At 62.2% G+C, this 10,549-nt stretch overlaps 1 protein-coding gene across 4 annotated transcripts in view; it reads right to left on the bottom strand.

Annotated features, from left to right (window-relative positions):
- Positions 1 to 970: 970 nt before the first annotated feature.
- The window catches only part of SMG6 (SMG6, nonsense mediated mRNA decay factor), a 113,365-nt gene continuing 103,786 nt past the window's right edge, over positions 971 to 10,549 (bottom strand). For all 4 annotated transcript variants that reach the window (XM_006038664.3, XM_025195196.1, XM_025195197.1 and 1 more), the window contains 4 exons: positions 10,364 to 10,517; positions 5,886 to 6,097; positions 5,585 to 5,666; positions 971 to 3,539 (listed from right to left, as the gene is read on the bottom strand). In XM_006038664.3, the coding sequence (XP_006038726.2) occupies positions 3,409 to 3,539; positions 5,585 to 5,666; positions 5,886 to 6,097; positions 10,364 to 10,517 (579 nt within the window). In that variant the 3' untranslated portion in view covers positions 971 to 3,408. The remainder of the gene's footprint in view (positions 3,540 to 5,584; positions 5,667 to 5,885; positions 6,098 to 10,363; positions 10,518 to 10,549) is intronic.

Raw genomic sequence — 10,549 nt, 5'->3', positions numbered from 1 at the left:
GCCCCGAGGCGGCCGTGCTGACCCCAGTCTGCAACCAACTGTGCCTTTGCTGAGCTGGCTGCCCCCCCAGCCCAGGCCCCAGCCCCAGGCGGCTCGGGGCGCGAACGCACGGGCGCCTGGTGTCTGGGCCTGGGGCTCTGGCTGGGGGTGCTGCCTCCAGGTTCTCCGGTTTGGCTGCACCAGGGACCAGGCCCGGCTGGTCCAGGAGTGACCGCAGGGCTGGGGGCAGCGTTGGACATTCTTGCCCCCATGCCCGCTGGCCAAGCAGCTGCTGGAGCCAAAGTGCAGGAGGGGTTTTGTGCCCCCCCCCCCTTGTATATTGTCCTGGTTTGTACTGGGGCCTGTGCCCCCTTTTCTATATCCCAAAGCAGTGAGCAATAAAGACATTAACAGAGCAGGCCTCAGCTCCTTCTGTCGGTGGGATGGGCCTGGGGGAGGGAACAGAGGGGCTCCAGAGGCCTTGCAGAGGTCAGGGGTTGGCAAGATGGACCCCAGAGCTGGGTTTGTGGCTGCTCTGGCAGACCCAGGCTGGGAAAGGGCTGATGCTGGGGCTGTAATGTGACTGGCCAGACAAGGGCCCTGGGAGGGAAAGGTGGGGGGCAAAAGCTGCCATAGACGTGGCGGCTGCTTTCCAGCACTGGCAGTGCGTGGGGAAGGCGGCGCCTGCAGCATTTCCCTCCCAGCCGGGAGGCCGGACTCACCAGGCAGCGGGAGAGGAATGGCTGCAGCTCCGTTTTGGCCCAGGCAGCGGGGCCCAGCCTGGCCCTGGAGCGGGTTGGACTGGGCGGCCCCAGCAGCTGTCTGGTCTCGTGGTCTGTAGGTGCTGTCCTGGCCCTAGTGAAGTCCCTGGGGACCCCTCAGTGTGGTGAATGGACACGGACAGTTTCTTTGATCTCCTTCCCCCAGTAGACGGAGGAGCAGGGACTGACCACGACAGGACAAGACGAGGCAGAGCACAGGGAGTGTTTGGTAGCAAAATTTATTAAAACCTCTAAACAAAACAGCACAAGACATCACCAGCGCCCCCCCACCCCCCTGCTCCCGCCCCCGGGTCTGATGCTCTGCACGCAGCCGGCAGGCACAGGCACAGCTCAGCCCCGCACGAAGGAGCTGGACGCCTGCTGCCAGAGCCACTACCCACGGCTGGTGTCAGGGCGCCCTTCCCTAGCTGCAAACACGAGGTCGGGGGAGCAGCAATTGCATGCCCAGTCCCTGTCTCCAGGGAAGGGTCCAGGCCCAGGGGCCAGCAGTGTCCAGAGGCAGCCCCTGCTCAGAGCTGGTCCCGCCCTGACAAGCCTAGGGGGCCTTGGCTTTCTTTCTATGGTGCAGGCTGTTCCTTGAGTCCTCTTGCAAGGCCATCCTGTACGGCTGCAGCCGCCTGGGGAGAAGGGATCCATGCTGCAGCTCTGGGTGTGCAGGCCTGTGCAGCTGTGTTGGGCCGGCATGTCCCAGGCAGAACCCCTGGCAAGGTCCTTGTGGTGGAAGTCCAGCTGCCTGGCCATCAGCGGCCTCGCAGGCCTCGGTCTCCAGGGTCTGAGCTGGGCAGGATCCTGGCCGTGGTCCAGAATCGAGTGCCCTTTGATGCACCGGTGATGTGCGCTGTCCGCGCTCTCCCCAGCAGATGCCGTGGCCTCCAAGCAGCTGTCACTCAGGAGCCCGAAGCCCAAGGGCTCGTTGCCCGACCACGGGGCCCCTCTCTGCCTGGACTAGTCAGCCCCTGGGGTGGGCTTGGGGACAGGAAGTCGGGTGAAGCGGAGGCCAGGACTCCTCCAAAGCAAGCGGCTGAGCGAGCAGAGCCCCTCCCACCCTGCCAGGGCACCTTACGTGCCACAGATCCAGGTCCCGTCCCTGGCCCCAGGCAGCACTGGCGGATGAAGCAGACAAGCCCCTTGCCCAGCAGAGCAGCCTCAGGGGCTCCTCCCCACTACCCTCAGCAGTGCCCTGCTCAAGCCGGTTTAGCCCCAGCCCAGAGTGGCAAGAAGAGCTGCTCTCAGGCCTGCTGCTGCCTCTCCCAGAGGCCCCTGTGCTTGAGAGCAGAGAAAGGGAAGGACTGGGAGGGCAGCTCAGGCCCCAAGGGTCCAGACTGGCTGCTTCCATAGTGCTGGGGCGTGCCGGGGCTGGGCCAGGGAGTGCTACGTGACTGCTGCGGAGGGCAGCCAGGGGCTGAAGCCCCCTCGCAATGTCTGTGCCTGCAGTGTGCTCCAGCTTGGAGATGAACCACCTGCGGGGAAGCTCCTACCCCATGAGGGGGTCTGGGGTGCAGGACCCACATGCTGGGAAACCTTCAGGGTGGCAGAAATAAGGCATTGGTGCCAGACCTCCCATGCAAGGCAACAAGGTCCCCTGAGCAGCAGCCACATCGCACATGGCTGGACAGTCTGTTAACTGTTCCCTGCTGGACATAGGGGTCTTCCCCAGGGAAACAGAGCATCCCATGTGGCCTGACCCCACCCTCGGGGTCCATGGGGCAGCAGCTAGTGACCCCACCATGATGCCCACGACACTACAGCCTAACGTCAGTCGGAGCCGACTGTCCGAGTGCCCAAAGGGGTGGCAGAGGGGTCTGGGACAGGGAGCAGGAGTGTGTCTGGCATGGGGGGGGGGACACAGCAGAGGGGCAGGAACAGCTGCAGGGTGATGGTGCCTCAGTGATGATGCTGCTTGGCAGACTGGGGGCAGAGGGCCCTAGAGCCCCGGTGCTCCAGGGCTCGCGGGGGCAAGAGCATCTCCCGAGGGAGAGAGGAGCCCCACGCTCATCAGCTCCAGGCAGACTCCGCTGCCAGGAAGAAGGGCAGCCTATGGGCTGGCCCAGGCCCAACCCTGTCCTGCCCCGGGGGGACTGGGACCCAAAGGAAAGGGCAGCGCCGCGAGGAAGCAGAAGCAGCAAGGGGGTGAGATGGCGATGCTGGCAGCAAGGGAGAGCCTGACCCCACAGACCAGGGTCTTCTTTAGCACGGGCTGCCCCAGCCTGTCCGCAGGGTCCTGCTCTTTAGGAGGGGCTAGGACAACAGGTCACTCTTGCCCCTGCGCCCCACACACAGGGTAAAGCACCAGGGGGACACGGGCCTCTGCTGTGAACTCGCTGCCCTCAAGGAAACCGTCAGGAGCCAGAGGCTGCGAGACTGACCCCAGAGCTCACCCTAAAGTCTTCTGGGACACAGCTCCTACTTGCTTGGCTTCACCTGAGCCTCCTCAGTGCTCCAGCCTCTGTACGAACCATCAGCAGCAACGACCTTCCCAGCGCGCCTGCCCCACGGCAGCCCGGCCATCCCAGGGGGTGAAGACGTGGCATTTATTGTTCACGGGTGGGCGGGTGGCAGGCGACGTGTCGCAAAGCCTGCCTCAAACGCCGCGGACCCACGGGCCACGCGCTGCGGTACTCACTCGGCCTCTCCTGCCCGCACGCGCTCAACCCTCCTGGGCCCACTTCAGGAAGGTGGGAATGTCCCGCACGGGCACGTTGCGGGTCAGCGCCTTGACCCGCAGGTTCCGGTCGTCCGTCAGCAGCACCACCTCTCTCAGCAGGCGGATTGGGTCATCTGGAATGGAGATGGGGAGGTTTGGGGGGTCAGGGCTGAGGTGCCAGTGCCTGTGGCAGAGTGGAGAGGCAGACAGGCTTGCTGGCACAGCTCCAAGCCAAAGTGCTGTCACCTGCCCTCTGCTCCACAGCACTGGGGCCCCCTCCTGTGCAGCCTCCCATGCCCCTGTGCTGGTGATCTCCCCCCGTGGGCATGTGCTGGACCCAGGGATTGTGCTGCTGGAGCCTTGAAAGGGCTCTGGGCTTTGCTGAGTACACGCACACAACATGGGCAGCCAGGTGTGCACAACCGCTGGCTGGGTCATCTGACCCCAGTACTCATTCCTGCCCAGGCAGGGGGTCGGACTCGATGATCTAATAGGTCCCTTCTGACCTTAGCATCTTTGAAACACGGGCAACCCCTCTCACCCGGCCAAGGCTGCCTCTCCAGGCTCTTGCTCATGAGAAGCCCCCAGGGTCAGCTCCGCCGGAGCCTCATGGCTTCTGCACAAAGCTCCCTCCAGTCAGACTGGGAGAAGCCCTCAGTCAGGCTGGGCTGGGGAGGGGCCCTTGCACACCAGACCTGTCCAGCTGTGTGTCCCCTGCCCTGCCCTGGCCCAGAAGCACCTTTGTGAGGGGCCCTGGTCACCAGCCAAGAGGGGAGGCATGTAGGGCAGGCGCAGGAGGTGCCTCGGGGGCCAGGACACGGTTTTGACTTGAGCTCTCCCAGGACGTGGCTGCTTTGCTCCCTGCGCTCTCACGGTGAGATCCAAACCCTGCCCTGAATTTAAGTGGTTTTGGACAGGCCGCGACCGCTGGCTTGGCGGACTCAGCTCAGACAGACAGAACGAGCTGCACCCTGAGGAACAGCCCGCATGCCCCTGCCCCTGGAGGAGCCGCCCTGCACCCTGGGGCGGGAGCAAGGGCTCCATGTGCAGAGCGGGGGAAGCATATGGGGCATGTGTAAGCAGCTGGGCCCTGTGACCAGAGCTGTTCCTATGAGCACAGGAAACACAGCGCCTCCGTGCCAGGACTTGGATGGAAAAAACAGAGGCCATGGGAGCCTAACTTGGGCCAGGGATCTGCTGCGCTGGGGCGGGGAGGAGGAAGGGAGGGGATGACTGTGGGGAGCGTGGCTGGGATCTGCTGAGCTGGGGGGGAAGTAGGGAGAGCGCGGCCGGGATCTGCTGAGCTGGAAAGGCGGGCTGTGGGGAGCGCGGCCGGGATCTGCTGGGCTGGGAGGGACGGGCCATGGGCCATGGGCCAGGTCCTGCTGGGAGCCGGCTTGGAGGTTCTGTGTGGACACTCTCCGAGACGCGTAATGATAAACATCCTCTGCTGAGCTCGGTGACGCGGCAGCTTGTTACAAACCAGAGGCCGTCAGCTTGTCAGGCCCATCCGCCATAATCCGCGACTCCAGAGCTCGGCCCCGTCCGCACATAAACACTGGTGACGGCCGCTCTGCGCCTCTGACAAGTTAAGCTACTAAGAATTTGTGCTAACAAACAGGGCTTGATGCAAACCCAGCCCAGCAGCCCCTGCAAACTGCTCATGGAGGGTCTGGCCACTGCAAGCCTCTCGCGGGGTGGGGGGGGGGGGGGGGGGGCAATCGCCTGCCCTGGTGAGTAGGGGCAGACAGCCCTGCCCTCCTTCCAGTCACCTCCACTGGGACTAGACGCTCAGTCAAGCACTGACTACTTGAGCTGTGGTGCACTTGGTGCTGTACAGCCTGAACAAGGCGCTCCGTCCGGCTTCTGGTGCAAGCAGATAGCTAGAGATGACAGCTGGGCACGGGGTAGGCAGAGCTAAAGAAGGGCCCAGGCCAGGCAGATGACAGCCGCCGGCCTGTTACCAAGGGCTCTGCAGGCACCGCAGCAGACGGGTACTCTAAGGAGGGGGCTGAGGTGCTTCGTGGGTGTATGCCCCGGGGTAAGGTGCAGCACAGGGGAAGCAGGGAGGGGCATGGCTGAAGATCGACCAGGCAGGTGACAGACCATGAAGGGCCCTGAAAGCAAAGACCAGCAGCGTGCATTCAACATGACGGAGGGGGAGCCCAGGCCCCCGTACCTTTTTTAGCTGGCATGAAGTCCTTGGCCTTGTCATTGCAGTAATGGAGGCAGCAGGACAGGATCAGGTCATCGTTGTTGCCCTGGGAGGAAGGACGATATTCCCACATCAGGATGCAGAGCTGCAGCGCCCCTTCCATGCTCACCCCATGCCCCGGGCTACCAGAGCCACCCCCTCACGCTCAGTGGGGACCAAGGCCACGTCACCAGGGGAGCCCTTCCCGCTCAGCCCGAGCACAGCTGAGCTGGGGGGCTCTGGCTCCGTCCGACGCATGCTCCGGGGTCGGCCCAGGGCCTCTTACCTGCTGGCCAGTGGTGTCTTCACTGCGGAAGGAGATGGACTCGAGCTCATTGCCGCGGCTGGTAAGGGCCCTCATGCAGCTGTCGCGGCTCTCAAAGCGCCCCTCCAGGAACTCGATGGACTTCCTGGCTCGCTCTTGCAGCTGGCGGGCGTAGCCCCCAGCACGGTGCTCCGTCTCTGAGCCCTTGGCTAGGCCGTCCAGCTCGTTGATCACTGTCACATGTAAAGGGCACAGGGCACAGTCAGCACGAGACAGGGGAGCTGCCTGCTGCTCGCAATGGGGGCCCTGCGGCTGAGGCCTCAGGTGAGGAGCAAGCTTGTGTCAGCACGTGGGAAGAGGAGGAGAGTGGTGCTGCCCCCACCCCACCCAGAGCCTGCCTGGCCAGGCCAGGCCATGAGCAATCCAGTGTCTCACTGCGATGCATGTACAGGACCTAGCACAACGGGACTCTGCGGTGCACACAGTAACGAGACATCATAGAGTCAGAGAGAAGGGCTGCAAGGGACCTCCAACCCCCTGCCTGAGGCAGGATCAGTCCTGTGCAGACCATCCCAGACAGGTGATAAATCTAAACTCCACACAAGACCATGGTCAACTCTGACACAACGCAGACAACACCCGAACCTGCCACAGGGAAAGTGGGGAGACCACGGCAGCCAGCGTCCCGCTTCTATAAAAGGTTAAGATACACTCAAGAGATCCTAGGTAGAGGCCATGCCCCACACCAAAACCCGACAGTCTGTACCCATCTGCCCGTGGGTTAAAACTCCTTCCTGACTCTAAATACAGAGATCGGTCAGACCCTGAGTGGAGGGACAAGACCAGGGACCTCTGGCTTTGGTCCCAGCAGAAGCATTGGTGCAGCCCCGTCAAAATCCCAGCCTGGGCTACAGCAACCAGTGCCTCTGAATGAGACTAAAAACCACCCTGACATGTCGCTGCCAGGGGGGGCAACCAGCAAAGCCCCGAAGCCTGGGAAATTCCCATGGTAGAACACAGGCCTGGCTATGCCTAGATCATCCCTGACCAGTGCCTGTCCAGCCTCTTCTTGCGCACCTCCAGAGATGGAGAGTCCACAGCTTCCCTGCCATCTTTTCCACGGCCTCACCGTTCTACCAGCGAAGCAGCTTTCCCTGATATGCAGTCTAAACCTCCTCTGCCGCAACCTCTAGCCACTGGTCCACGTCCTCTATGCAGCGAGAAAGAAAAGGTGCTTTCCCTCTTCTTTATAGCGCCCTTCAGGTATTTGAAGACTGCTACATATCCCCTCTTAAATGCTTTTTCCAGAAGCACAAGTTTCTTGCTTCAGCTAAAACTCACCGAGTTGCCCCATTCCTACCACAACCAAAGCCTGGGGCAGGGGTGAGAGAAAGCACCAGACTTTGGTGAGGGACTGCAATGTCTCTTGGACTGGGCAGGCTGGGCCACCTAGCCTCATCTCCTAGTCCCAGGCTCCAAGGGCTGATTCCTGACCCCCACAGGATGACTGACCGCTATAGCTATCTACCATGCAGCCTGCAGCTCTCCTGAGGCTATTGCCACCACTGCAGCCACTGGTCCTGGCCTCCGACTTGCTGCGGCTTGAGAGAAGCCCGTCCTTGCGCACCGCTCTCCGAGAAGGCCTGGCACATGAAGTGAGGTCTGCAGCAGCCAGTGCCTGCAGGACTGGCTGGGGCATGGAGGAACAGCAACACGCACCCCCTGCACAGCTCTCCTTACTGAGGTAGGCTGCTCAGTGGTCTCCCTGCCCTGCGCCTCGCCGCGGCCGGGACAGCACGCTCCTCTCAGGCCCCAAAGACAGGCCCGGCCCAGGATCAGGCTGACTCCCAGGCCTGCTTCCTGCACTGCCAGACTGGGGATTTGCTGCTCCTGAAAGTTGGGCTGGGGCCACCACCACCTGCGCGTGACACCCAGGAGAGCCCCACAGAGCACCTGTCCTCAAGGCACTCCCTGCTGCCAGGAGGAGCAAGTGTGAGTGAGTGAGGTCTTTGTACAAGTGCTCACATGCATGTGCAACAGCCCACTTACACGTGTGTGCCAGTGCGCCTGGGGCCTGTGTGAGAGTGAGTCCCTGTGCACAGCATGTGTTTGAGCTGTGGCTTGATTTCTGGAGATTCTTTCCAAGCTCCAAGCCAAGCCCTGAGTTCAAGTGGGAAATATGCATTCCTCAGGGGCTTGGGGAGAGAGCTCGGGGTCTGAGGCCTCTCCCTGGTGCTGTGAATCACTGAGCAGGGAGCCCGTGTGACCATTCAGTTCTGTGGCGAGCCTGGCACTGGCTGCCTGGGTATGTGGGCGAAGCTGCATGGAGCTGCTCTGCTCCTCTGGCTCCGGCCCCAGCGCTCCAGTGCTGCCATGTGCATACAATGCAGGGCTGGGATTCGGGGGGAGCACTGCTAAGACAGAACATCAAACAGGAAAAGCTGGTATTCCCTCCCGAAATCGGCCTTCCTGCTTCCAAACCAAACAGGCTTCAAAGGGGAGGCTTGTTTGTGCTTCTGCACTAGGCCTGGCTTCTCCATGGCAGGGTCAGGCCGAAGGAGCATGGAGCAGGTTAAAGAGCAAGAGAAAGAAACCAAAGGGAAAGCTGCACACTTAACCCCTTGCTGCACCTCGGGAAGCGGCACGCAGGAGGGGAGCCCTGGGCACCGGGCAGGGGGTTCGTGGGGGACACTCTCCACCCAGCCCTATGCTTGCAATGAGTTCACAGGGGCAGACAATTCTGCTACGGCTTCTGTGCTCTGGACTGAGGAGGGGAGGCACCCCCCCTCCAGCGTGCTCTGAGCGTAGACTGGCTGCTGGTCTTGTGGCTTTGCTCAGCCTGAGTCAGGGCAGCACTGGCCAATCGCAGCCTCGTGGAGCTGGGAGCCGGTGCAGGGGGCCAGTGGCTCCTCTGACGGGGCGGGTGACACAGCGTGGGTGAGCGAGCATCCACTGACCTGCACCAGAGTAGCCAGGAAGCCAGGCTGCCCTGCAGGGCGCATACCAAAATTCCCAGGTGCTAAGAACGGGGCTCTCATCCCTCCGGGCTCGGCAACCTCCGCCAGGCGGACAGCCCCTCCCTGGTGTTCCCAAGGTGGAGAGGCCCAGCTGAAGCACCTACAGGGTTCCCAATCTGAGTCGGGGCCAGCTGCCCCCACTTTTCTGGGTCTCCCCAGCCAGCAATCCTTGTCCTAGTACTGAGTGTGTGCACCAGCCCACCAGGATGGAGCAGCGCAGGCAGGAGGGCGCCGCAGCTTCAAGACAGCACGAGGGCTCTGCAGCACCTTCTGGGGACAGCAGTTGCTGCCTCCGACGCCCCTCCTGCCCTGTGCCCCAGCCTCCCAGGGACTTGGCCTGCTGAGCACGACCAGGAGAGAAGCCTGCCCTGCAGGGCCAACAGCACAGGGGTCAGGCTAGGCCCCTCCTGGCAGCCCATTTCCAAGCACGCTACACTAACAGTTCTCATGCTCATCTCTGCCATGAGTTGGTGTCAAACAGTCCTACACCCAGAGCATGTGCCCACACAGCAGCGCGGGGAACAACACCTGCTGCTCACACACCAGAAGAGCTGGGGCTCCAAGGGCCATGGAGGCAGCAGCACAGGCAGCCCACTCTGTGCTCTGGACCTGAGGCACCTCCCCTGCTCCTGCTCCAGGATACCTCCTTTGTGTCTGAAAGGATAACTTGGGCTGCAGGCTGGCGCTGGGGGTTCAGTCCCTTTGGGCTCCAGCTACCCAGTCCCAGCGTGACACCAGCCAGGAGAACGTTACCTCGAACTCAGTGCGTGGTTTGATGATCAGAGCGAAGGCATCTGAGCAAATCCTCCCGCCACCCCGGGAGACCACCCAGCAGCAAGGCTGTTATCTGCCAGGGCGAGTGTTTACCAATAACGGGAACCAGCTTGCTGCTTTGCTGCGAGCTTTATAAGGATAAAATAAAGGGCTGGGCCAGTGCAGTGTCAGGAGCTGGGACGCGGGCTGGCCATCGCTCCGTGTCTAAGCCCTGGCTCAGCAGGGATAAGCTCCCTGCTTCGACTGTTTAACAATTCCCCCACCCTGCTCCCTCCCAAATTCCCTCTAAATCCTGCTTAACACCCGCTTGCCTCCCACACCCGATGCCCCTGGCACCCCACATGCATTAAAGGGGGGGAACAAGAGCTCGCACTGGGTGGGGACCAGGCAGTAAGGGAGATGAGCAACATGGACCAGAGGCGGCCTGTGTGAGACCCATTGCAGGGCAGCACCGGGGGAAAGGGCAGGTACCCATAGAGGAGGCTCCTGGGGCCAGGAGGGCCCCCAGCATGAGCATCAGCACAGAGATGAGTTCATCCCCAAAGTAGCAGCTGGTGGGCCAGCAGCCTGGCCTGAGGCTAGCCATGACAGCCAATGTCAGCGGGGTCTGGATGGGCCCAGGCTGTGCTGCAGCAGGATGTGCCCGCAGCAGATCAGTGAGGCTCCTGTGGGAGCGGGGTCAGGGAGAATGCGCCTGGCCAGACTCACCGATCAGGGGCACCACCAGGATGAACTTCCTGCACTCCAGCAGCCGCGCCAGGCTGCTCAGGTGGTCGATGAACCCGTTGGTGTCTGGCACCAGGAAGATGGGCCGGATCTCCAGCTCCATCTGCCTCATCTGACTCTGATCCTTCAGCACAGCCTGCAAGAGCCCAGAGAGAAGAGGAGCAAGTT

This window comes from Alligator sinensis, unplaced genomic scaffold, assembly GCF_000455745.1.
Source record: "Alligator sinensis unplaced genomic scaffold, ASM45574v1 scaffold2513_1, whole genome shotgun sequence".
Classification (NCBI taxonomy): domain Eukaryota; kingdom Metazoa; phylum Chordata; order Crocodylia; family Alligatoridae; genus Alligator; species Alligator sinensis.
This window is presented reverse-complemented; position numbering and strand designations above follow the sequence as displayed.